Raw genomic sequence first — 24,967 nt, 5'->3', positions numbered from 1 at the left:
AAAAACCCAAGAAGAGCCCAAGAAGAGCCCAAGAAGAGCCCAAGAAGAGCCCAAGAAAACCCATAAAAAACCCATGAAAACCCATGAAAACCCATGAAAACCCACGAAAACCCACGAAAGACCCACGAAAACCCATGAAAACCCAAGAATTACCCATGAAAACCCAAGAAGTACCCAATCCCAACCCAAGTCTACTAAAAGTCTTCTAAAAAATTTTACCCAGGCTTCCAGCTGCTTCCTTAGAATCCCTACTTTACCCGTTTATTTTATGAATACTATCTTCTTCAATTTAGTAAATATTAAGTTAAAATACTATAGAACTAAAGATTCAATTTAATATTAAGAAATACTAAATTAGCTTAAAAATAAAAAGTAACACTTTTGTAGGGCATACATGTAAAAGATGCACTACCTCTGCAGCATGTAAATATATATTTCCTACAACATTTACTAAATATCAATTTCTACACCCTACATCCTCCATCCATATAATATAATATTTTATAATAATTTTTCCTTCTGAATGTTAATATTATTTTCAAATAAGAAATCTATTATTATTACTAGTAATCAACTTACTCTCTAACATCTATTTCTAAGATGTAATGCTGCTACATGTAAAGGTATAGTAGCTACATGCAAGGGTATAGACTCATAGAGACTCTAACATATAAACTAAAACGAATGCAAAACACATGTAAAAAACAGTATTTTAAATTGATGACTGAGCAGAGTTATACATGCCAAGACCTCTTTTTTATGCAAAATTGGGTTTTCCTGGGTACCCAATGGGTACCCAGCTTGGGTCTTGGGTTGGGTTGGGTTTTTAGGTGCTGGACCCAAGACCCAGGTGGGTTGGGTCTTGGGTCCAACCCTTGGACCCAAATTGGGTTTTGGAGAAGTCTATTTGTGAGTAATGCCTTTTGGGAACAGAACACTGGTAGAAGTTCATATTTATAACCCTATTTAACACTGCATAGTTCATACCCTACAAATTGAAATCAAGCCTGCAGATATACGTCTAAAGCCAATAGATGGAGAAACCCCATATAAATGGGAGATAGACGATCCAAAACTCTTGCCCTTGTTTGAAAAGCATCTAAGCAAGCACTCAGTCGGCGTGTATATGAAGCTCTGCAATGCCCTCGGCATTACATTTCGAGCTGTGAGATGTCACGCAGGAGTACCCTCACCCTTGCAGGGACGGCTAGCTGAGCTTTCCTCCCAATTAGATGAGGCTCGCAATCAAATACGCTACTATGAAGGAGATAAAGCCGCTAGCGAAGCAGAAATTAATTCTCACAAAGCACTGCTGTATGAATTTCAGACTGCAATTTGCCAACAGCAGCAGGATATTCAATACTGGGTGGAGCTATCTGAAGTATATCATACTCAATGCCTTCAGTATTCAATGGCCTTCAATCAAATGGTGGCATCATTGCAACAGATCGATGCGATTAATCTAGTTAATTAGCCTGATATGGGGATTTTTTCTGCTGTACTAGATGGAAAATTATAATACAACTGGCGATTTCCGGAATTACTATGATACACGTCTAGATATGTAGACCTCTTTAGCTCTCTTTTACTACCCGGGATGCGGCCTAAAAGCACCGCGCGGATCGCAGGGCTACGACTTGTTACTGTCTACTCGGGATGGGACGTTTTGACAAAATAGTTTCAATGTTAGCTAGGTCTCTGTACAAAATACTGCTGTTAATCTAATAATATTTGCGTAAGAAAAAAATATTAAAATAAAAGAAGAAGAAACAACAGCGGTCGTAACTTACAGACCTCCATGCTTGGATGGGTAAGAGTCCGTAAGACCAGAAACCAAGTCAGTGCCCCGCAGTGGAGCCAAGAAGGACCCACACCTGGCAATGAAACAGACCAGAGTAAAACAGACCAGAGTAAAACAGACCAGAGTGAAACAGACCAGAGTGAAACAGACCAGAGCAAAACAGATCCTCGGAGTAAAACAGACCCAGAGTAAAACAGATCCCCAAAGAAACCACTCCAGGGAAACTATGCATGAGCTAAGCTGCCTAACGACTATAAGAAAACCCCGCTCAGGATCATTGAGTGCAAAAGCTTTTTAATTCATACAACTTTTTTGAAATGGCCAAACCTCACCCTCAAGACAAATCGAAGGGTGCACCAAAGCCCAACGCGCGGAATATTCAAACTCCCGAGGCCACTCCTCAGCCACAGGGAAATGCTGCCACGCCTCAGCCGCAGGGAAATGCCACTCCTCAGCCACAGCGAAATGCTGCCACTCCTGAGTCCCAAACGACTGCTCCCAATGACAGAAAGCGCAAAGCACCGCTCGAACCTGAACATCAACAGAAGCAAGGCGCTAGCGAGGGCACGAATGCGCAACCAATATTGAACCCTGCGCATGTGGAAACATCTGTCTCTGCCTCGACGCCAATTAATACAAATAACTCGACTTCAGTGGATGATTCCCATGACGCAGATATCGATGTCGACGCAGATCAAAGTGATAGTGATCAAAGTGACGGTGATCAAAGTGTTGGCGAGCCTATTGAAGAGGACCCCCCCGACACCTATCTATCCATGGGTTGAAAGAATTATCAAGGAAAAGTGTGCGAATTATCATCAAGTAGAAGACTTCTTCAGCTCTGCATTTCTAGACGATCTTTCGGGTATGCCTAAAGCGTACGAAAAATGCGACACTTTATTTACTCCTTTAAACCAGACAATAAGGGGCGCAAATCAGGAACACAATGTGTTAAGTATTGACGATGGAACAATCCCGGCACAATCGTATAGTGCGTTTTGCTCAAGCTATATCGCAATGATGCGCAAAGCAAAAGAAGAGAAAGACGCAGATGCAGGATGGCGAGCATTCCACACCACCTACGATATATTAAAGGCTTTCAACGAAAGACATCATCTTCCAAAGAAATGGAATATTGATAGACACAAAGCTCACGAGAAGATAGGCACTGACGATCCCCGGGGAGATGAAATGTACGATTTAGCTCCTGAAGACGACAATGAAAATGAGCCTCAAGCTGAAGTGGAGCCAGAAGCCGAATCCAAAATTGACGACTCAGATGAAAGGCTCTTCTCACGTTCGGTACGCACCGAGCTTGACAATATAGATGCAAGGGCGGTGAAGAAAAGACCATTGAACTTTGGAGAGGTTATCTATTGGTGGCGTGTTGGAACTGGCACTCAGGTTCTTGTTCAACATGGAGATGATTCCTGTCCCATATTCCGTATACGCGCAGGGTCTTATCAGCTTTACGACAAACGTGTTACCGACCAAGTCTTATCGTCACAATCTCGAGGCAATGCAAAGTTTATTGCTACCGCAGAAGACGGTACTAAGACAGAAGCTTGGAGATACCGCAAGGACCAGGTTCGATCTATACTAGGGGTTGGATTCAAAATTGAAGACGACAAGGAGTACGGAATTAATTCAAAGCTCGCCATTAAGCCAGGCTATGCGGGAGAGTCCTACCCACAGACACGTCTAATAATATTATGGCGTGATAACACAACTACACTTGAGGACAGAAGCTTTGCTCGCAGAATACTGCTGACCAAGGATCATGGGATCTACCAGCTCGCAAGCGAAATGGAGAATGCATATTGGCAGCGACATGGGATACCAGAGGACTCAGAAACCGACATGAGCGACTCCGATAGCGACACTGAAAGTGATCATGTGAGCGAGAGCGACTCCCAAGATTACAGCGATTCAGAGAGCGACCAGATACCTCCAAGGCGAAGGGGTTCAAGGGTAAAGACGAGATACTCTAGTCGGCACCATTCAAGCCTATCGGCAGACCGAAAGAAAAGAATCTCTGATCTGGAGAAGGAACTTGAGAAGCTCAGATTGTCTGAGAAAAACAGATCCAAATCTAAATCTAAATCCAAGAGTCCGCATACCCGAAGGACCCGAAAGACCCAAAAGTCACAGGGTCAAGTTGAAAGGTCGAAGAAAGCAAATGGCAAGCGTAAATAGGATCACTAAATTGAAAGCGAATGATTCTGTTGATTCTGTTGATTCTGTTGATTCTGTTGATTCTGTTGATTCTGTTGATTCTGTTGATTCTGTTGATTCTGTTGATTCTGTTGATTCTGTTGATTCTGTTGATTCTGTTGATTCTGTTGATTCTGTTGATTCTGTTGATTCTGTTGGTTTGATTTCAAGTAGATTTAAATTGTTCTCAGCTACTATCTATAGCTCTATCTACATTTAGTTTATATACGCTTTTTTCTTTTTAATGCCTCAGTCCTCTATGATCCAGGTGCATCTAGATATTAATATTGCTATGTAGTATAGCCTACATAAATACCTTCTACCTAACCTTAGAAGGTTAGGAGTGTTATTAATAAGCAAGTTTTATGCTGGGCCATGATATAGTGACTACACCGCTACTTTCTTCTTTTTCTTCTTATCCGCAAGATATCAACTAATCTGGATGAACTGGCTAGAAGGAAAGCCCTAATTACAGCTTCCCAAGGCTTTACTCTCAAATATCAAGCTGTACAGAAGGCAACCAATAATATGGTCATACTGCGTGATATAGTACCTCCGACACAACAAAAACATTCCCACACTGCGCTCAATTAGGCACTATAAGTGACTATCCAGCTTTTATCAAATGTCTCTTACGAAGGTAGATGGATAGTTTCAAGAGGAGAGGAATTTAAGCTTAACTTAGGTTCGAATCTACAAGTTGCTTGCTTTCTTTGTAGGCGTCGTTGTATCTGTGAGGCACTTGCCGCTTGAAGAGCGTGTTGTGTCGGTTATGTGGATCTGTTCCCCCTTTACTTCTGTCTCCGGATCGCCTATTTTCTTTGTCAATTATCAGCGATGCCCAGTGTCAATTAATATTTGTGGATACCTTTAGATAGACCAGCTTAGATATCTTATATACAAGGGCTTTAATTTTTACTGCGAACTCTTTGCAAGCACCCTTCATCATACATAAGTGAATTGGTGTTTCCGGAAAGGTGTGAGCGATGAAAAGCGGCTCCTTATTTTGGTCACTTCAGGGGGCTATCGTACCTTTTGTACTTGCGAATGACAGGTGAATGGTAGAGTCTGGGCATCCGATCAATGCCCATGGTCGGACCCCTGATATTTACCATGAAAACGCGCTACGCGCTTATTCTATGCACATACCAGACATACCTCCTTGGCCCCTCTCCTACTAGTTTACTATAAACAAGTACTCAGTACTCTCTATATTAATAGTCAAGGTCAAGGCTAACTACCTCTCTTTAATCCTTATTACCCCGCTACCTTGCTGTATAAATAGGAAGCCAAAGTAATAATGTTCTCCTATATTTTCTAAGAGTCACTTACGTGATTTTGAATACTACAATACCTAGTTAGCAGACTGTTTACGGAGATAAAAGAGATAATAACCGAGTTACAGGAGATTTTTTCACAATACTATCAACTTTATAAATATTGATATATAAGTATATAAAACTTGTGAATACTACTATTTCTGACTATAAATTCACAATGAACTTGAATAGTTTAAGCGCTACTCCTCCAAAAGAGCAATCAGATGTATAGTTTTATTATCATATCCTTCAGCCCATTCAATTTCACCTTAACATTTTACAGCAACATCCGCCAACCAATAAAATTGCACCCTCTTGTGTATGGGGTTGACTTTGCCTTAAGACAAGCTCAAAGCACTCATGAAAAGAATTAGATCCTGCTCTGTGTATACTCCGGTGAGTGTCTTCTTTGACAGGTCAGCATAGTATTGTCCAAATCCTCGACCATACCAATCAAAAGCACCGGATTGCTGACTAAACAATCTTGATATCAAATCTCTCGCGTAATCAACGCACTTCATGGTAGCTGACTTGGTAGAGAGCGCGGTGCTTTCATCAATGTCATGTTGAAGGTAGGGTAAATAAACACATAGAAGAGTAAAGTTCATGGTGTAGTCCCAAGTATGAGGACCACACCTCTGCCAAGATCCCAATTCTGAAGATTTCAAACGATTATAAACCTCAACACAATGCTTCTCTGTGTCCCGCTGTGCAGCCAGACCGAGCCTGCCTGAAATTTCGAGAACGTGAAATTGTAGCATTGTAGACTTTCTCTCTGTCAAATCGCCTGTTTCCAGATCCATTGCAAAGCTGTATATCCCATCATTCCTCCTCTTGTCCATCATCTTTAAAAATTGTATGCTTTTCGAGAAATTTCCCCCACCATCATTAGATAATTGCTTGTCCATGAACAGCAATATACTTAAACATATGAAAAGTATATAATGCTCATCACAAAATGAAGTTTGGGCAGCACATTCAACGCAGGCTACTAAATTCGCCATATTGCACGCCAGTTGAAGCTCCTCGGATACATTCTCTCTTCGATGGATACGCCCATAAATAATCAGCACCAACGCCTTCAACGCATTCGTCGACGGCTCCACATTGAGGGAAAGACTTAAAGCTTTCAATTCGTAAATTTTCGCCAGTTTGTCAAAACCGGCCCAAGTGAGGTCATCCGATGTGTCGTCCGCGCGACACGCTAATGCCAAAATCGCAAATAGTAATGATAGCCATGAGAGAGGTACCCTTTCCGGACTTTGGCAAAATATCATATATTCCTTTTGAAATTGCGTCGGTAAGAGACAGTAAAAAACCTGTATCCATGTTAGTCGATGGAATAATCAGGGTTTAACCACACATTACCGGAGAGACCGACTTAAAATATCGGTCTATTAGCTTGTCCATATATCCCTTGCGTGGTAAAAATCCGGCGAACTCTTCAAATTGGAGAAGGTCAGGACTATTTTCGAGCAACGAATCCCTCCCTTCGCGTCCCCCTGCGCTCCCGTCCCTTTCAGTCCGTTCTTCGATAATATTGTCATCATCCGCGTTGTTGTCCTCTAGAGTTGGGGTTTGACTAAGAACTGATAAAGGACTCGTTTCGAAGCTACCATCGTATGCGCTTTCGTTGGATTCAACTGTAAGAGGATACCAGGCTTTTTTCAGCTGTTCCGACATCTTGTCACGGCTGTCACGGTTGTCAGAGAGTAAATTTTTGAAGGTTTAGTATGTTCAAATATGAGCTATGTACTTGTAGGAGTGGGCTTGCTTTTATATGGCTGTTCCTCCTTGTAGTAGATCTATTATAGCCGAGTTCGATGACCTGTCACGGTTGAGGGTATCACCTTGGAGTAGCTTTTGAACCAAAAATAGCCCCATATTGCCATTATTCCTAGAAAATATGGACAAAAATATTTCTTGGGATTCTCCTAAAAGGATCAGAGTACCCTCAGGTCCCCAATCCCTGACATAAAAAGTCCCACATTCTGAATACAAGAACACACGAATCCAACAGACACGAATAAGATTGCCCATCTATATTAACATACTAACTATAGAAGAGTTTCTCCTTGATTCTACAAGGTAGAGATTCGACGGCCTAGGCATGTACTAATTTGCTAGATATGAAGTTGTCAAAGAAGTGAAAAAAGTACGATAAAAACTCGGAGAGTTGAAAGAACCTAAGCCTATGAAGTCCAGACTTACGCTCGGTCCGCGTATTTGACAAAAAAAATAAAAGGCTATCTATATCTGTCTGACTTACTAAATCAATGAAGGAACAAGTGTCGGCTTTTAGTGTAATACGAAGGGCGTCATACTGAGGTGAATCTACAGAAGTACTTTTGGGAGTGTAAGACAGATCATATCCATAAAATGAGATATGATTTTAAAGTCTAAGGCAAGTGATAAACAGGCCTGGACATTTCAAGCCAAGCATATGATAGGAGCATTATAACTCGGTTATCATTTTGAGCAACGGGTGTAGAATTCATACTGGGTAGACCTGGGCACCTTGCGCTATACAATGATAATCATACGCTATCCCATATAAACGTTAAAAGGGAGTTACATCAAACAGCTAAGCTTTATTTATACATAGAAATGCAATACATACTTTCTTTATTAAATTTCTCTTGATTCCCAAGCGAATCTCAAAGCACTAATTCCTAGGTCTTGCAAATCCTCCTATGCGGCCGCACAAATCTTATCAAAATAAAAATAAGACTTGTTATTCTTTATTTCTTAATATAGAGATGTGGTAGACAAGCCATTTTATACACCAGTGCCATGATTAAGTACTGTTCCCCACTTAATACAAAGTATGTTCCCCTTATTGATATTCCTCGTCTTAAGCATTTCCCACGGCACCAAATCCTTCGCTTCACAAATTTTCATATGCAACAAAAAAAGATCTCGCACGCACTTCGGTCTTCCTTGAACAAAAGATCCACAACGAAGAATTCCATAAGATCCGCCATAATATTGGACGGAAAATAGCAGTTCTGGGCAGTCGATGGTGTTGTGATCATACATCATACCCAAGAATTCTTTGAACTCTTTTACTGATGCTAATGTCGTGATATCTAAATACTTGGGCTAGTGGGGAAATGATCAGCTCGCAGTTCTTGAATGGAGATTGTGACTTGGATGAAACTGACCAGTGGCTTCTTTGTTTGACATATTTGCAGTATGTCGGAAGAGTGCTTTGGTATTTCAGAAGAATATTTTACCATATTTAGAAGATATACTCCTCTCTTCTAAGTCAACAACCTCACCCTTGACTGTAGACATGCGAATCTGTGGAGGTATTTGAGGTAGTACAAGAACCTCGTTTTCTGTTTCGGCTCTTGAAGGGATGATGGCTGGTAATAGTTTGTTAGTTGAATAACTTCGTAAGGTAAAGGACAACCTAGGGATATTATATTAGGCTCACAATGATTTCTATCGATCACATCGTCATTCGAAGCTGGGAATAAGGATCGAAAGGTAGCCAATCCAGATCTTAAGATGTCAAACAATCTGTATAGAGCGGCAGGACTGGGGGAAGTTTGACCTGGATCATTGGCTAGGCCTGAATACTCTGATAAATCCCACGAAGAAAGCTCATCATCATCATCGGCACCGCCAAAGGGAAAAAAAGAATGCACGAACTGTGGAAAAAGCGAGATGGGTAGACAAGGCATGGGGAATTATGGACCAGCTGGCTATGCTCAGAGTGAAGGCAGTCATATATATAAAAACCTTTAACCCCTTCAGGTGGGGATACCAAGCAGTTTCCAATGAACTTTCGAATTTGGTAAGATATTTACCTTTAGCAGATTTTGAGTCTAATTTATAAAAGGCCATTCATATCAATTTTCTTCTTACCCATTCCGAGTTAGCTTTAAAATTATTGTATAGTTCGCGATTGGCCTCCGCGCCCCAGCGGGCAGCTTTATCCTAGGATACGCTCAGTCTAGATGCTGTACTGGTTTTACAAGCGTATCGATACCTTAAACAAATTCAGGACCTTGGTAGGACTATAGACGAGACAACTCTATCTATCACTACAAAGAGTCTGGTGAAAATTCTCAGCCTTGGCATTTTGATTCATCAGGCGGCCCATTAAAGGAATTGTGCGACTTCCTCGTCTCCTTCCAGGAGTTTTCGTATCTTTGTCGACTCCATGCGAGAGAATCGAGTGAATTGGAAGTGGGTAAAAAGTAGATGGTGTTAATAAAGAGATATTGAGAAGCTAAGGCAGTAAGAGAAGAGTCGGACCAACTTACATGTCGAGTGAAAAATTGCAATGGTCCAGGCAGTATCAGAAAGCCAATAATAGAGCAGTCAATATTATAGCGTTCCTGCTAGTATCGATCTGACGGTCGTACGTAAAACATCGCGCAGGAAACTGGGAAGTAGTGTAACAACCTCGTACTTACAAGGCCTGAATAGAGAAGACTCGCAGATGCATGTTGATGCAGGCAAAGCAAGTGACAGGGCCATTTAACGCTAAACTCGAAACGTGACAAATTGTCCCTGTCAGGTTTACTTTCTCTCGTTTTGAGTCAGCGTTCCGTGCGGGGAAATACGTCCTCCGTGCTTACCTCACCGTCTTTCTCTCATCTCTTAGAAATTAAATCTTGAAACCCCTATGGGTTGAGAGAAAGTCGAAAGAACAATGAAAATGATGCGTATGCCAAACCCGTCCTCTGCCCCTCACCAGGGCGAAGCGAACAATTCAGAATACCTTCTTAAGGTAAGAAACTCTACGCGTGGGTGTCGAGCAAAATTTGACTGTCTGGAAAGCTTGTCGACTTTATTATTCGTAACAAGGATCAATTACCTGAGTCTATTATACGTTCTTTGCGTGAAGCATTCGGGAATCGCCCTTCACAGAGATCAGTCCCGTTGCGCAACCGACAAGATGCTCTCAAACGCGTACGAGGTATTAGACGGCAAGACATCAAGACTCCGGATTATCTCAGTGACATTATTCCCCTCTATGAAGATAGAGGAGATTTATTTTGGACCGGTGGAATTTGGAGCCCCGCAAAGCAGACTTTCCGCAATGTGCTTACTGATTTATACTTCTCAAATAAACGGGGGACTACCGCTAACAGCGTTCGCCGAGCTTTCTATTGTGTGGCTCTCTACCGTGTCATTCAACGCATCATGAAACTTCACAGTTCCAAGTCTTTCACGATAAATATAGCGTCATTCTGCGCTGAGATGATCCTGAAAGACTCCGATACTGAAAGACTTCACAGCAAAGACGACATTGTTGAGGAACTAAAGTCCGATTATAAGGTCGGCAGTGTATACGATTCTTACGCACAGAAAGGAGGCAGTGGGATCATTTTCTATCTTTTCGTCTTGCCGTCGAATTTGTAAGCACTCACTACCCTTGAATCAACTCTTGCTCTCAAACTAAGCCCTGATGAGATACGAGAAACTTTTGAACAAAAGCGAAGATGTGGTCACTGTTCTCTCCCATTATGAATCAACTGGTTTCCAACAAGAGCATTCCACGAAATCTGCTGCCGCCAGCATAATGGACGTCATCACCAACCGGTTCAATTTGCAGGTATCAATTTTCAAAGCGGACTACAGCGTTCCTCGTCAACTCATCACGCCTACGCGCGAACGTGGCTATTGCACAGAATTAGCGAACGAACCACCCTTGAAAAAGGCGAAGGCCCGCCAGCCCGATATATCAAGGTCCACAAACCTACCACAACTTGGCGAAGAAGGCCCTGACAATACGGTTGGCAGGAATGTGTACTCCACAAATGAGTTAAATTCTGGATGTTCAAAGACGCCCAGTACACATCACGACATGCTCCATCATTCCACCTATCAGTTACCTCAGTCGTTTACGATTGGCGCAGGAGTCTCTGTACCATGCGCAGAAACAACCCTCGAGAACATTCCACAGCAACTGGTTCAAGAGCAGCAATCCTTACCTATTAATACAGACTCACACCCCTTTAATGGGCAACAGACAGGATCTTCTTTGATTCGAATGCAGCATGATCCGAGTAAGTCTTGAACAGATTGCAGATCAGTGAAACAACGGCTAAATGCATTCAGTTCAATTTCCTCTAGATTCAATGGGGTCTCCAAATGCTACACATGAAGAAACGCTTTCATACTCCATTCCTTCCTTCAATGCAATATCTGAAATCCCTTCATTGCCGCACTCTGGCTTTCTGACCTCCCAAGAAGCGTCGCCGCTTCCCTCAACGTCACTGGGCTATTGCATACCGTCATTTTCTCAGATAACGGGAATTCCCTCTCCTGAATAATGACAAAATAACGGTCCCTGAAAGTCATATTGTTTCCCTGCTCCATGTCACCACGCAAATGCAGGAGTTTAATATTTCTATCAATCCACTCCATTCTATCGAGTTCCCATTTTCTAGTGGTATTTGCGCGTCATGGTTGACAAGAGACACGCTCAAATTTGATTCGTTTAAGAAGATCGCTGTAAGGGTGCCGTAGGGTTCTCGTGGGGATGCGCCGTTTGCAAATTGTATCAAACTGGTTCTCATATTCTAGCTCAACGTCAGCTCGTGTAGAGTGAACGAAGTCCAAAGTAAATTTCACACCTCCTTTTGAAAGGGTTGGAGTAGATCTAACGGAACATTACGACACAATCTCATGTGTGGCGCATCATCCTTAGGTGAAAACTCAGCATTTGGCAACCATTTCCTCAGGTTGTCACAAGAGTGAGAATCGGGGTTTTTCGTAGTGGGTCGGAGGTATGCCATGAATCTTTTCGTTGGAGTCCACTAGCACTGCTATCGAGTTCGCATGCAGCGTGTTGCTTAACTAGATTGCTTCGTCAAAATAATGGAGGTGTCACTTTGTTTCTGCCATCGGCCAAGAGGCGGGGTCGGGCAGAACACCACCGGAGTCGAGCCAGCACGTGAAACGTTACCTAAGGCGCTCCCGAATATATTCCGCAGCATCCCCGTAGCAGCACTAAAACCTTATTCAAACAATCCGCCAGCTCGCTGTCTTTGATTTTGTTATTTTTTCGACGCTTCAACCGGAGGATTTCCAGCTTGACTGGAGGAAACTTAGACACATTTTGACAATATGATCAATATAAAAGAGAGGCGGGGTAGGCGCAATCGCAAATTACCCGAAGTGACAGGGACGGCAGAGAAGAATGACAGCAAAGTTACTTTAATATAAAATCACTGTATGCAAGTGGTTTCAGAATCGTTAAAGCTTGTTAGCTGAATTAATTTTCGTATCTCGTCTTATGCCGCGGTTGGTTTTAACGCCAAACCACGTAGTGTTGAATGCTGCTCAAGATCTGCCTGGCATTTTTGCTCTGTACTGCCAGGTACATAGGCTGAATAATCTAAGTAATACTAAAGCTGTGAGAATTAGGACTCTAGTGAACTTGGTTTTCTAGTTGCCAACGAAGAGAGAAATGGACCAGATGCTAGAAAGCACCTGTGAAAGCAATAGTGTCTTATTCAATGGCGATTTGGACCCGGAAAGCTTCAGGAAAATGTTCGGTAAAGGCCTTTGAAGTGACTAAGGACGCGCGCTTGGCAAACTAGATCATTCCTGAAATGGAACAAGAGGTTTCAGTGGCAATACGCTGGGTTTCTTAAAGACATGAGACTTAATGGAGGACAAGATGCCAGCGGCGTTCCTACTATGCTTCGTATGCCTTGAAATATCCAAGCTGGAAGTCACTACACCTAACAAAGCTCCGCGAATAGGATTTTGCCGAATCAATCACGCATAATATGGCGGGAACAGCATATACTTGGGCTTCGCGAAGAGATTCTTTCCACAAGTCCGACGTAGTTCCTTTACTCGATGACGACACCCACGGATTCCAAACAGCTCATTTTAAATGATGTACGTATGCCCCGTATTGCCCAATGGGCAAAAGTTTGATATTAATTTCGTCGAGTTACGCTTTAAGTGATAGCTGTCATCAGCTGAGGCCTATGGCGTATGCGGCATTTTCGCTATTGGCCTGTGCCACTTCGATGGATAGATTAGTGTGGAGGAGTCAGACTATCAATGACAACAACGGAGCGCCAAGGGATAGCGTCGGGGCAGCCTCACAAGGCTCGATCGGAGTGAGAGATCGAGAATCTAAGCTACACCGTTCTCTTGTCTGGAGGGAGGGGACAGATGGACATCAGCGGAGAACAAGGCGCACAAGTGAAAAAAACAAATAGACTGCTTTGCAGTGTGGTACACCCAATCTGGAAAAAAGTCAGAGATACAGAGCTGCAAAATCCCCACCGTAGAATTCTGTTCCGAAGAGTCCTTGCAAGCTCAGCGTCGGATCAAGCGGCATCTCTGATGAAATTAATGGGGCAGTGCATCAAAGCGAAGGGCGCAGCGGACCGTGTGGTGGGGGCGAGAATGAAAAAAGGGGGTGAGCGATGAGTGCAGGATAGAGAGGCAATGGAAGGAGAAAGAGAGGGCAGAGGAGGTCGAGCGGGCGCGGCGAGCTTTTATGCCGGCGCAACAGAAGGCGAAGCTTACAGAACGGCGTATCGGGGCACTAAACCAAAAATGGCAAAACTAACCACATCGAGTAATTCACAGGTCCTGGGTTTACAGTTTCAAATTCTTCCAGATTTTTATAAATGTTATGGCCCCAGGGCCTTCCATCGTGACCTCTGTAACAGAGCGCCTCAAGCCACGTAATGTTTACCCGCGGACGCATGATGACGGAAAGTCCCGGAATTTTTGAAAGCAGACGGCAACTCGAAACTATCACAGGTCAATGAGGGAATTGAAACATTCCGTGTGTCAAGCCCATGCGCAGTGAGAAAGTGGATCATCCCGACACTTCCAAAATTGGTTTAAATGATATTCATAGTTGGTCGTCACCTCCCCCTCTTTTGGGGGCTAGTTTGCTATTTTTGTGTCAGTGACCGACAGTTCTGAACGCTTTAATTCATCTTTACGAATTTTACCTGTGGAATCTCTGTCAGTGAAAATCTAAACGATCTACTTTACGGCTTGGGAGGAATACAAAGTGTGACACCACGGTTTGTACACTGTCTGGCATGCAGAATTTGGCCGACCCACTTCTCGTGCTAATTGACTAGAGCCTAGCTGTAAGGTATCCTGATTCCAGGAGAAAATCATCAAGGTGATAGATGTGGTTTATCACATACAAATTGTGGTGTTCTATCTTTGTATAAGATACCACAAAACGATAGCACTCCCAGTGGGTCGGCCAACCTATGCAGGCCAGACACTGTAAACCCACATTTATCATTTTGTGGCTTCGTCCATAAAATTTGAACATCAGTTGAATCGTATAGAGTTGGACTCGAACTATAACACAAGAGAAGGTCAATGCTGGCTGCGTCCTGGTGTCCATCTTTGATGAATATTATGCCATCAGTCACAGCGAAAAAAGCCAGGACGGCCCGAGAAAAGATAATGGTTGAATTCATACGTTATTAAGAAGCTGACGGCCATCACAACTCATCATCACTACGGTTCCACCGTCGAGAACATCGCAAAGCTGGAAGTAGCCAATGGCATCGGTATTCTGTCCAATACCGTTCCTTCGGCCTTTTGGATGCCGTTCGATGTCTACTGCCGTCCAGATCTTTTGCAGTCTATTAGGGAGGAAGTCCGTCAACATGCCATTCGCGTTGACCACCAGAAAAAGACATATACCATCGACCTAGCTGCTATCCGTGATCACTGTATCTTATTGGTATCGACATTCCAGGAAATGCTCCGGGTACGGTCTAGCGCTGCCCCAACACGCTTCTTGCATGACGATGTCCTTCTCGCGAACAAATACTTATTTCAAAGAGGCGCTATGCTGCAGATACCGGCTCAATGCCTGAACCAGGAAAAGTCAAACTGGGGTACCTATGCAAGGGAATTCAACCCTAGTCGATTTATGGGTAAGGCCAAACAACGGTCCCCAGGGTACATGTCCCCGAATATCTGTCCCGGGAGAAACTTTGCTAGTGGAGAGATTGGCCGTTGTGGCCATGATGTTCCTGCGGTATGACATCTTGCCTGTCTGCGGTTATTGGAAAGAATCCATGTTGAATGCACATGCGATTGCGTCCTCAATGGGGCCTCTGGCTGAGGAATTCCCGGTTACATTTACCGCGAGAGGAGAGTTTGAGGGTGTCCAGTGGCGATTTAATGTCACTGAGGGAAAGGGGAAATTTGGTTTGGTTGTTGGTTAAGGAATTTCCGATAGATATATGATGGCTTAACATTCAGTCTTTCATATACTCGAAGTGTGTGATGTAAATTAAGATTCTTCAAATATTTTCACAGTCCCACCGAGGATGTAAAACACGCCGACGGAGTAAGGTGCGTGGAAGGCCGACGGGGTAAAAACCCTGGTCGGCAAATCCGGGGTCGCGATGAACACATCCAGGAGCATTTGGGGAAGTGGAGAGAGACAGCCGATTATATTGCGGGGTATTTGCTTAAATATGAAGCCACCTCGACAGACATCAATCAACCAAGGAATGCTTGAAATCATCATCCAATCTCGTTACTCGCGTGTCTCACTGAAAGAATGCTGCAAATTGACTTATTTGTGAACTGATCTGCACCAAATTCTATACATGGCGGTCTCACAGCCATATGCTTGCTACTCGCTTTTGTCTTTTGGAGACTAAAGTCAACTACTCGAAGAACTCTCGTTCCAGCGCCACCGGGATGGCCACTACTTGGCAATATCCCTGATCTCATCAAGGCTGGGTCAGCAAAGAAGCTGTATCTATTGATGCAAGACTGGGCAAAGAAGTACGGCGAGGTGTACCGGGTGCGCATCGGTCCAGTCGAGCAATACATGCTGAACTCGGATAGAGCCGTGAAGCATCTCATGGATAGGAATTCATCATTTTCTTCCGCCAGGCCCCGTATCGTGGCAGGGGAACTTTTAGCGAACAATGGAGCGTCCTGTTTCTCAGTGCCGATCATCCAAGATGGAAAGTTCATAGAAAGATTATCGCCACCCACCTGGCCAGCCACCAGAAAGCCGATGCCATGTTACCTGCCCTTCATCAAGAGACTTTGCAATGGATGCATGAGGTCTGTCATGACCCAGACCATGGAAGCGATAAGCAGAACGTGTGGGCAGGCCTACAGCGGTACACGTACAGTACGTACCTTCGCTCAACAGATGGTCGGCTTGCCCTGGCCAAGGCCAGATCATGAATCAATGAGATATATGCATTACTCAGGATTGTTGCAGATATTAGCGACTTTTCCATTGGCCAACTTGGTTGAAGTCTTTCCATGGTTGGAACCTCCTCCCCTATTCCTGAAGCCTTGGCAGCGTTGGGCACGGAAGATTCATGCAGATGACATCCAATGGGCCAGGAAGCCCACAGATCGTGTTCAGAAATTGATGGGCACAGATCGCCAGCCTGTCAGCCTACTCACCCAATCTCTGATGGACAATAAGATGCTCGGGTTTGAAAGCCGGGATGAAGCCTCCATCTCTTCGGTCCAACTCATTGGTGCCGCCGCAGACACAAGTCAAATGTTAACATGGTCATTCCTCGAGGCCATGATGACTTTTCCAAATGTACAACGCAAAGCACAGCAGAAGATCGATGAAGCCGTGGGAGATTGTATTCCCACTTGGGAACATTTTCATCGCATTCCTTATGTACGATCATTAATGAAAGAGACATGGCGCTGGGGCCACCAGTGGGACTGGGACACGCCCATGTAACGACTCAGGATGTGGAGTATAATGGATATCCCATTATGGAGGGTGCCAGATTACACCTCAATACCTGGGCAATAGGCCATGACCATGAGCGCCATGAGAACCCTGAAGAGTTCAGACCTGAGAGGTACGATGACGATGACACGAGCAGTCTGCAGAGCGCAAACCAGGCGGACTCATCCAAAAGAGACCACTTCGCTTTCGGATCCGGCAGGCGAATGTGTGCAGGAATTTCGATCGCCGAGAGATCTTTCTCGGTGGCAATCATGCGGATCTTGTGGGCTTTTGATATTACACCGAAACCTGGTACAACTTTACCGGTAGACAATAGCCAATTCCCTGGCGAATTGCCTGGTATAGCCGGTACTAGTATGCCAGTCATGTTGACTCCGCGATCAGATGAGAAAGTGCGTCTAATTGATGCGAGATCTTGCATCCTATGACGAAGGTTTTACAATGGAATAATCCTCTCTCCCGGAATGACTGTTGTGGCGGAGGGTCAAAATAACATGTATGGTTTAACTATCAAAAGTGTGTCTCCCCACTCGCGTCAACGCTCATTAGGAATGAAGTTTATCTTTCTCTGGCGGTATGCGGTCGTTTCGTTTCCACTCCACTGATTGAACTTGGCGTTCTTTCACCGTAAGTCCGAGCATATACGCCAAACCGTGACAAAGGCGGGACCACGGTTGAGGCGAAGATAAGATCTTGCGTATCTCAACCATGAGTCGATTGGCGCTTCTTTCGCCCGTAAAGATCCCAACTTCTGAAAGGTGAATACGATCATTTCCGGGCCTTTCCACCCATGCATTCAATTGATGTTCGTCATCTATACGGTCTATACGCACAGGGCCCTTTCGCCCCGTCGTGATCCCGTCAGTTCCATCCACTATTTCTGGCGAGTCATTTTGATACGATATCGCACTTATAGTATCGAATGCCCAGATATAAAGCGAGGCGATGACAAGACTGAGTGGTTCGTGACACTCAAGTTTGGACTTTTCGTGCAGATGCCGATAGATACACGCTGCATGCCAAAGACAGCGTCGAGCTGATGGTTGATTCGTCTTCATCCATTGTTCCAGATCCACTTTCGCTGCTTCAGTTTCTCTTGTGGTCGCTTGCCACCCGGTATGCGCAGTTAGCTTTCGAAGATTGACTTTGCGGAGGATATAAGTAGCATGAAATATGACCATATCACTCTCAGGAGGGATCGGGACATCGGAGAGAGGCAATGACGCGTCAAGTTATCGAAAATTCGATCCAGATTTGTTGTCATTCTATTGGAAAGAGGTGTAGCTTCTGGATTAAGAGTTGTTAAGCTGGCCGCCAATATCCAGGGAGTTCAAAAGGAAGGTATTTACCCAATGATTTACCATGCAAAAGCGGGGAGAAGGCAAATTGTTCTGTCATAATCCTCTCCTCGGTGTACAAAGATGGCATGAAGACGTCAATCATTGGCCCGTGCAAGGAGTCAAAGGTGTGGACTTTGTCGTTGGATCTCATCACACTGGCGAGAGTGAGCTTAGAATCTCGACTTAGCACCCATTGATCGTGCCATTCTACCGCATTGTGGCAACGCCAGAGAACTTCATCGCATGGAAGTCTATTGAGGAGTCTTTTAGACTGAGGCAAAATTGGCATATCAAAGAACAGAAGTTGATAGTGTTCGAAACCTGTAAAGTAATATTAGTAAAAAATGTGAAAAAGAACAGTCTCAGATAAAACAGGTGACGCACACATGATGCAAAGTCCCAAACGATCATATGCCTCCTGAATTAGCCAGTCTCTCCATCTCTCTTCAGAATTTACACCCTCAGGAGCCCCTTCTCTTTGTGACGTCGGTGGATTAGGACGGAGCGAGTCGAATAGAGTCAGAATTAGACTTTTGTTGCGTGGAAGCTTGTTATGATATGCATTCGAGCCGCCGAATATCAGACATGTATTCATCAGAAGGACACTCTGAATGAGAGACAGAGTAGGGCGTTCAAGATCAGCCGGAGGCTGTATACCCAAAGAATCAGTATTCACCGCTATCGGATAAAGGCACTGAAACGATTTCCCTCACATTATCAGATATAGCATGGAATAAGAGCCTCTGTAAGTCAGCTCCGTATTGCTCTGAAGATTCGATGGCAGAATATTGACACCCAACAGTAGCAACGGCCAGACGGAGGATCCATGAGGTTCGGTCATTATTCATCAGTTGCGGATGAACGAATGGATAGTGCGGATCAAAATATTCGAAATACAGCTGTACAAATGTATAGATAATTTTGAAAGGGGGACAAAGTTGAGGGCCTACTGTATGGGTACTCGTGGTGAAATTTCTTGATGGATTGATAAGAAGCATAGTCAATTTCTTCAACATGACAAAAGTCTTCTGCTTGAAGAATTTCTTCATCGTGCTCACCCATATATTCGGAATCTATTTGAGTTGAGTTTGCAGGGATATGGGATTGTTGTGATTGTTGAAGGATCTTCGAATGGGAGTGCAGCCCCATGGTGCCATCAGTAAGTGGCTTTCGTTCTACCTATTGAAGCAAGGTTCAAGTAATAGGTTACAGGATCGAAGTTCATTTCCATATCGATAAATTATTCCCAGAAGAAATGTTCGATGAATAGATCCGTAGTCCTTTCATAATTGCTAGGGTCTTGACCATGAGGAATGGTTGTTTCAATGTCATCTTGATTCCGCAAGGAATCCAGGGACACCTGGCCCTCAAAGACATGCCCAGGGGGGGTTTGAGGGAAGTATTGCTTCAGCTGCACTGGTCTGCGGGACCAATGTCGACTCAGCACTTTGTAGTGCTGAAGTGCCTGCACTTTCTTGCCTCAATATACTCTGGAGAGATCGGTCGCTTGACGCTGGATTGTATGAATTTGAAGGGAGCTCGTTTGAGACACTCTCAGGCTTTGGTGACAGATATCTGCAATGCCGGCCTTTCGCTTCACAACAATCGCAAGGCATGGTACCGGAGCAATGTAACTTAGCTCGCTTGCGCAGTACACAAGCAGGGAGTTTTCGGTCCAATCCACTCGCTGGTGATTGAGCATTCTTCTCCCAGCTACGCTCATGCAGCTCATTGTGGCGTAAAAGTGTGGCTCTTTATGGATTTTCATCAACATTTAACATATAAGTATCAAAGCACGCGGGGAAATATATACCTCCGAGAGAAAGACTTTGTACAGGATTGGCACTTGAACGGTTTTGAGCCGGTATGGCGCTGCTTGTGTCGATCCAGGTGTTCCTTGCGAGCAATGAATTCGTCACAAAATGGACATCGAAACCCCATTGTAATTTAGCAGGAATTCACAAATTCCCCAGATCCACATCAGAGATTCAAGAGGTGATGTTCGGAGCTTTGGATGTTCTGCCTTCTTCTACCTTTCCCTGGCCTGAAATAAAAGGCGGCAGTACCCCTGACAGACTACAATGTCTAATGCAGTAGGCGGTCGCCAATGGGATGTATCAACAGGTCTGGTTTTCTCATTCTGATAATTACGCACATAAATTCTGCCTGGAGATCACCTGATCGGTCATGTGATCCATTCTGGTTCGACCAATCAGAGCTCTCCATTCAATAGTGGTTTGAACTAACCCAATTGGGCTAGTTCTGCACCCGTGTTCTGTCAACCCCGTCGGAAATTTCTCATTCTGGAATTTACCGAGGACCGATGGGGTTCTAGTAAATCTGAAGAATACGCGCCAGTTCATACTCCGATCGGCAAAGTTGTATTATTTTTCTGTCTGACTCGATCTTTTCTCGGTCAAATCCTCACTATCTGAATTTTTGACCAGGGACTTACCGTGGACTTAGTGATTTGAAGTTTAGCATGTCTTTCTCCATTCCCATCATAGTGAAAGCCTGACGCTACAGCCAAACCACCGATGGCTTGAAAAACAATATCCAACTCGGTCCAAATGCCTCTACGCCCCACAAGCCGCAGACGAACGAAGTTTCAATCAGATTGATATCCGCAACTCTGAACCCAGCGGAATTCAAAGCCCCCGAAATGGGTCTTCATGCGCGTATGATCATTGGGATGCCCGCTGCATCAGGCATAGACTAATGTGAACGGTATTATTGAGATGATAAACTCTCATTGGAGCTATTACACTTCGCTGTGCAAAGGCGAAACATGATGGCTGGATGCATTTTCGACGATAGCTTTTCAGATATCCTGTTCGTCACAAAGTCGTCTTTCAGCTCCTGCTTCAATGATTCCGAGGAGTCCCTTTGAATCCTCTCAACAAAAGAAGCCTTGCGATCGCATTTATCGGCAAAGCCGTACAGCGCATTGGCTTTTCCCTCTTCAGATAGGGAGACAATTTGCACAGATGCGTCGCCTAGCAGCCCGAAGAAACCAGTTTGTGCGGCTTCTCGGAAGCTAGCATGTATAATAACAATACGCATAATAACCCACCAGCTGGGTATCTGTTCGAGCACATCAAACCTCTCTTCTTTCTGGTTGATCATCATGTTAACCCAGTCGATCATAATCGAGGGACGACCGACTACCAGGCGACTTTTCCACGCAATAGAGGCCAATGCACTCCCGAAGCTCTTTTGGTAAATTCCTTCGTAACAAGGGGTCCAATTAAGATGGGCAGAATCTCGCTTGGTATCTACCCAGAAATTATCGTCAATGTCATGACTCGTGGTAGAGATAAAACCAGCATCTTTTGGCAAATCCTTATAGTGGTCTCTTGTAAGGCTACCCCCTGATTCTTTGGCAACGTTGCGTGACTCCTGGCAAACACGGGTGATGACGGGTGGAAGCCCATTCAGTTTTGCCGTGGGAGTGACTAGACAGGGATAGGACCCATCGTCATTAGGTCCCTCAAAATAGATGCCTTCATCGGTCGGCCAATCCGTGTCCCATACGCGACATGGGAGGCATAAGCGCCATATCTCAAGTCGCAGCTCTGTCGGCAGCCTAGGGAAGAGATGAAATGACTTCTCAGCCATCAGACTCTGCCAGAATGTGTAAAATTTGGATCAATTAGGTTATCTTGGAAAGCCTGATAGCAATAGTAGCAATAGCGGAGTATTCTGAGATGTTTTTATCTCATTCCTGTGAGGCTGGTAGATACTCCCGCTCCGAAGTCCGAGTCCGAGTGCTGGGGTATGCCTTTTCAGGTTAGTCTGTTCAACTTAGAGGCCTGAACTCTATGGCATCAACAAGTGCTGGTTATGGATGGTGGAAGACCTTTGAGTGTCAGTACTGGAATTTGGAAGTGTACAGCCAACTAAAATGATGAATGCGATCGAAGAAAGCTTTCAGTATTTTTATAAGTACTAGGAGTGTTGTGGTGCATGTTGTATGGGAGTCAAAAAGGGAATTTTATTGTCGTTCTATTCATAATGTGCTATGTTTGCACTTAATTATTTGCCGAAAACCTTGAATCGGTTCTCAAGAGGCTCAAAGGTCTTCTCGCCAGGCTCGGAAGTAGGAGTACCAAAGACCAGTTGAGCATCTAACTTCCAAGAGCTAGGAAGATCCCAAGTCTTAGCAATCGCCTCGTCGATCAGAGGACTGTAGTGTTGAAGGTTGGCACCGAAGCCTTCGGACTCGAGAGCAAGCCAGACTAGTAAAGGTCAGTATATTGATCGAATGTGTACTCTGCAGCCAGACTTGAGGAAAGCAGGATCTTACCAAGGTACTGAGACATAGCATTAGACTCGAGGGCGAAGGGGTTGAATTTGTCGGCATAGATAGCAAACTTCTCCTTGATATCGGCGAGGGATTCGTAATCAACGAAGAACAGAACCTTTTTCCTGGTCAGTAACTTCTCAAGCAAGGGTGATTTGGCGTGATGCATACAGTTCCGTAGGCAGCACGGAAAGCGTTGAGCTTAGGCTTTGTGGAGTTCTCGAAGGCCTCCTTAGGAAGGACACCAGCAGCAACGAGACCCTCCATGGCGTTAATGGCAATATCCCACACCTTCTGGTGCTCCTCCTTCAAGAGCAGAACAACGCGAGATGTCTGTGTGTTGAAAGAGCTGGGAACGTGGAGGACTGAGTCCTGGACAATCTGCTCGATGGTATCATCGGAGATAGGACTCTCGGCCTTGAGTCCGTAGTATGTGCGACGGCTCTTGACCAACTCGAGGAGAGTGGCAGTAGCCGAGTTCTTGAATTCAACCGCAGTGGAGCCCATTGTGATACTAGTGTTCAATATTCAGGGAAAAGTGAATTGAGGTTAAGAAAAGGAAGGAAGGAAGAGTCGAGATTCAGGGTCAGGGAGGCTAAATATAATAAGCTCCATGTGGGACCTATCATGCATATCAAATAATGTCAAACAGGCATGGTTCTTCAAAATTTGTGCAATTCCTCAATACCCCTGCATTATGTTCGGTGCAAACCCACATTTCCAAGATGTGTTACCAATCGACATTTCTAAGCTGAGTTACCAGCCCACATTTTAGGATGGGTTACCAATAACACTTGCGAATTGCGTTAGATATCCCCACCAAGCCAGGTCATACTCCATGATGGGCCAATCACATCAACAAGGAAAATTTTGCACGCGGCAGTACGGCAGTTGTAATCGCCGGGATGGTTTCTAAGCGGATCGCATAAAGCCGACAACCTTGGATTATGGATCGCTTGTAATCCGCGATCAACGGAAACCACCGCAGATACCTATGTTAGGTGAACAGTAGTGATGTGTAAGCCTGACAAAGCAATACAATGTAGGTAGGCTCATCCACGGGTCGTTCAATAGCTTGCTGACACAGAGTACAATCTTCGCGTATACCTACCTGTGCAACTTGAAGTGGTAAACTTGGCCTTCGAACCTTCGAAGCCAGCCCTCATCATACCGATTGTGTAGCAATTTTTCGACATCAATGTGCGAATTTTCAAAAAATAACCCAGATTTATGAACCGGGTCGTGAATCGTGATAGCTCGGAAAATTCGCTCGTAACGAGGTTGGAGCGTGATGCTAAAAACTAGGGAGCGGATCCCGGAAATACGGACGTGTATATGTATTCTGCCCGAGATTACCGCTCTCGGAGATAGGCCGCAATACAGCGAACAAATCAAAAACAACAAAATCCGCCACTAACGCAGCTCTTGGGGCCCCGCAATAACTAAAGTGCTTACACCATGTCCCCGCTGGTTTGTAATCCAACCTCTTTCATCTAGAATTGGAGTAGGTCACTTTCTGACTGGTCAAAAATTAAAGAATTTTTTTAATTGGGATCATGTTATTAAAGAGGATAGAGAGATAGAAAGGGGAAGACAGGATAACAGCAAGTGTCATGGACACAAGTTGCACGCACATCCAGCAAAAGCAAAAAGGAATGGCACGCGACAAAATATGACTAGATTGTTGAAGATGAGGACGGCGGCGTGGCTTGTCGCAAAGCTCATTCAGAATCCAAAATCCTGGTCTGTCGACGCCAGAAGTAAACGCGTTTTCGAACGAGATTTCATCATAGAAGGGGAAAGACGGTGCGGGTAAATGGCGACTCCATACGACATGGCAATCACGGTGAAAATATTCGGGGTTTCATTGAGAGATTAAGTCCGCAGATACCAGACAAGCTCCTCAGAGCCTCTGTCCAGTTCCACATGATTGGTCGTGGTATCGGTGTGAAAAGCCATTAAATTAAATCAAGCAAAGGGAACATATCTGCCACACTGCATGTTGCATGTTGCACGGGCACCTTTACTTCGAAGTTTCACTGGTGATGATCCATGACGAAGCAAATATTGGTGCAGGAAACAGACTTATTCGAGTTGGGCCAGGTGGAGCGGAAAGGAAAGACATACCAAGATGTCGACGGTTGAGATAAGCGTAAGCCACGGTCCGTAATGGCAGATGCGGTCATCACTTACGAAGGGGCTCCAGAAACCAGAGTAATAGCTGAGAGAGTCCTCGTCCCATCGGATATTGGGATTAAGTGTCGGGTACTG

At 44.5% G+C, this 24,967-nt stretch overlaps 9 protein-coding genes across 9 annotated transcripts; 5 read left to right on the top strand and 4 right to left on the bottom strand.

Annotated features, from left to right (window-relative positions):
* Positions 1 to 2,118: 2,118 nt before the first annotated feature.
* On the top strand, positions 2,119 to 3,997 carry N7483_012373 (uncharacterized protein; the record flags this gene model as incomplete). The annotated part of the gene is made up of 2 exons (XM_057095800.1): positions 2,119 to 2,581; positions 2,655 to 3,997. The coding sequence occupies 2 exons, from the start codon at positions 2,119 to 2,121 to the stop codon at positions 3,995 to 3,997; spliced, it is 1,806 nt and encodes a 601-aa protein (XP_056941771.1).
* Positions 3,998 to 5,672: 1,675 nt separating this feature from the next.
* N7483_012372 (uncharacterized protein) lies at positions 5,673 to 6,179 on the bottom strand (the record flags this gene model as incomplete). The annotated part of the gene is made up of 1 exon (XM_057095799.1): positions 5,673 to 6,179. One exon carries the CDS (start codon positions 6,177 to 6,179, stop codon positions 5,673 to 5,675), a length of 507 nt encoding a protein of 168 aa, XP_056941770.1.
* Positions 6,180 to 6,687: 508 nt separating this feature from the next.
* Positions 6,688 to 7,017, bottom strand: N7483_012371 (uncharacterized protein; the record flags this gene model as incomplete). The annotated part of the gene is made up of 1 exon (XM_057095798.1): positions 6,688 to 7,017. The coding sequence occupies one exon, from the start codon at positions 7,015 to 7,017 to the stop codon at positions 6,688 to 6,690; it is 330 nt and encodes a 109-aa protein (XP_056941769.1).
* A 3,477-nt stretch (positions 7,018 to 10,494) lies between these two features.
* Positions 10,495 to 11,627, top strand: N7483_012370 (uncharacterized protein; the record flags this gene model as incomplete). Its single annotated transcript, XM_057095797.1, has 3 exons — positions 10,495 to 10,709; positions 10,765 to 11,360; positions 11,413 to 11,627. 3 exons carry the CDS (start codon positions 10,495 to 10,497, stop codon positions 11,625 to 11,627), a joined length of 1,026 nt encoding a protein of 341 aa, XP_056941768.1.
* Positions 11,628 to 14,902: 3,275 nt separating this feature from the next.
* On the top strand, positions 14,903 to 15,349 carry N7483_012369 (P450 monooxygenase; the record flags this gene model as incomplete). Its single annotated transcript, XM_057095796.1, has 1 exon — positions 14,903 to 15,349. One exon carries the CDS (start codon positions 14,903 to 14,905, stop codon positions 15,347 to 15,349), a length of 447 nt encoding a protein of 148 aa, XP_056941767.1.
* Positions 15,350 to 16,084: 735 nt separating this feature from the next.
* On the top strand, positions 16,085 to 17,041 carry N7483_012368 (uncharacterized protein; the record flags this gene model as incomplete). The annotated part of the gene is made up of 1 exon (XM_057095795.1): positions 16,085 to 17,041. One exon carries the CDS (start codon positions 16,085 to 16,087, stop codon positions 17,039 to 17,041), a length of 957 nt encoding a protein of 318 aa, XP_056941766.1.
* Positions 17,042 to 17,076: 35 nt separating this feature from the next.
* N7483_012367 (cytochrome P450) lies at positions 17,077 to 17,481 on the top strand (the record flags this gene model as incomplete). The annotated part of the gene is made up of 1 exon (XM_057095794.1): positions 17,077 to 17,481. The coding sequence occupies one exon, from the start codon at positions 17,077 to 17,079 to the stop codon at positions 17,479 to 17,481; it is 405 nt and encodes a 134-aa protein (XP_056941765.1).
* Positions 17,482 to 21,123: 3,642 nt separating this feature from the next.
* N7483_012366 (2EXR domain-containing protein) lies at positions 21,124 to 22,011 on the bottom strand (the record flags this gene model as incomplete). The annotated part of the gene is made up of 1 exon (XM_057095793.1): positions 21,124 to 22,011. One exon carries the CDS (start codon positions 22,009 to 22,011, stop codon positions 21,124 to 21,126), a length of 888 nt encoding a protein of 295 aa, XP_056941764.1.
* A 417-nt stretch (positions 22,012 to 22,428) lies between these two features.
* N7483_012365 (uncharacterized protein) lies at positions 22,429 to 23,203 on the bottom strand (the record flags this gene model as incomplete). Its single annotated transcript, XM_057095792.1, has 3 exons — positions 22,429 to 22,631; positions 22,700 to 22,814; positions 22,868 to 23,203. The coding sequence occupies 3 exons, from the start codon at positions 23,201 to 23,203 to the stop codon at positions 22,429 to 22,431; spliced, it is 654 nt and encodes a 217-aa protein (XP_056941763.1).
* Between the last annotated feature and the right edge of the window lie 1,764 nt (positions 23,204 to 24,967).

Source organism: Penicillium malachiteum, assembly GCF_028827825.1.
Source record: "Penicillium malachiteum strain IBT 17515 chromosome Unknown utg000005l:1.0-9002435.0:326005.0-9005861.0, whole genome shotgun sequence".
Classification (NCBI taxonomy): domain Eukaryota; kingdom Fungi; phylum Ascomycota; class Eurotiomycetes; order Eurotiales; family Aspergillaceae; genus Penicillium; species Penicillium malachiteum.
Note: the sequence above shows the minus strand (reverse complement) of the source record. Positions and strands in the feature narration are given on the sequence as shown.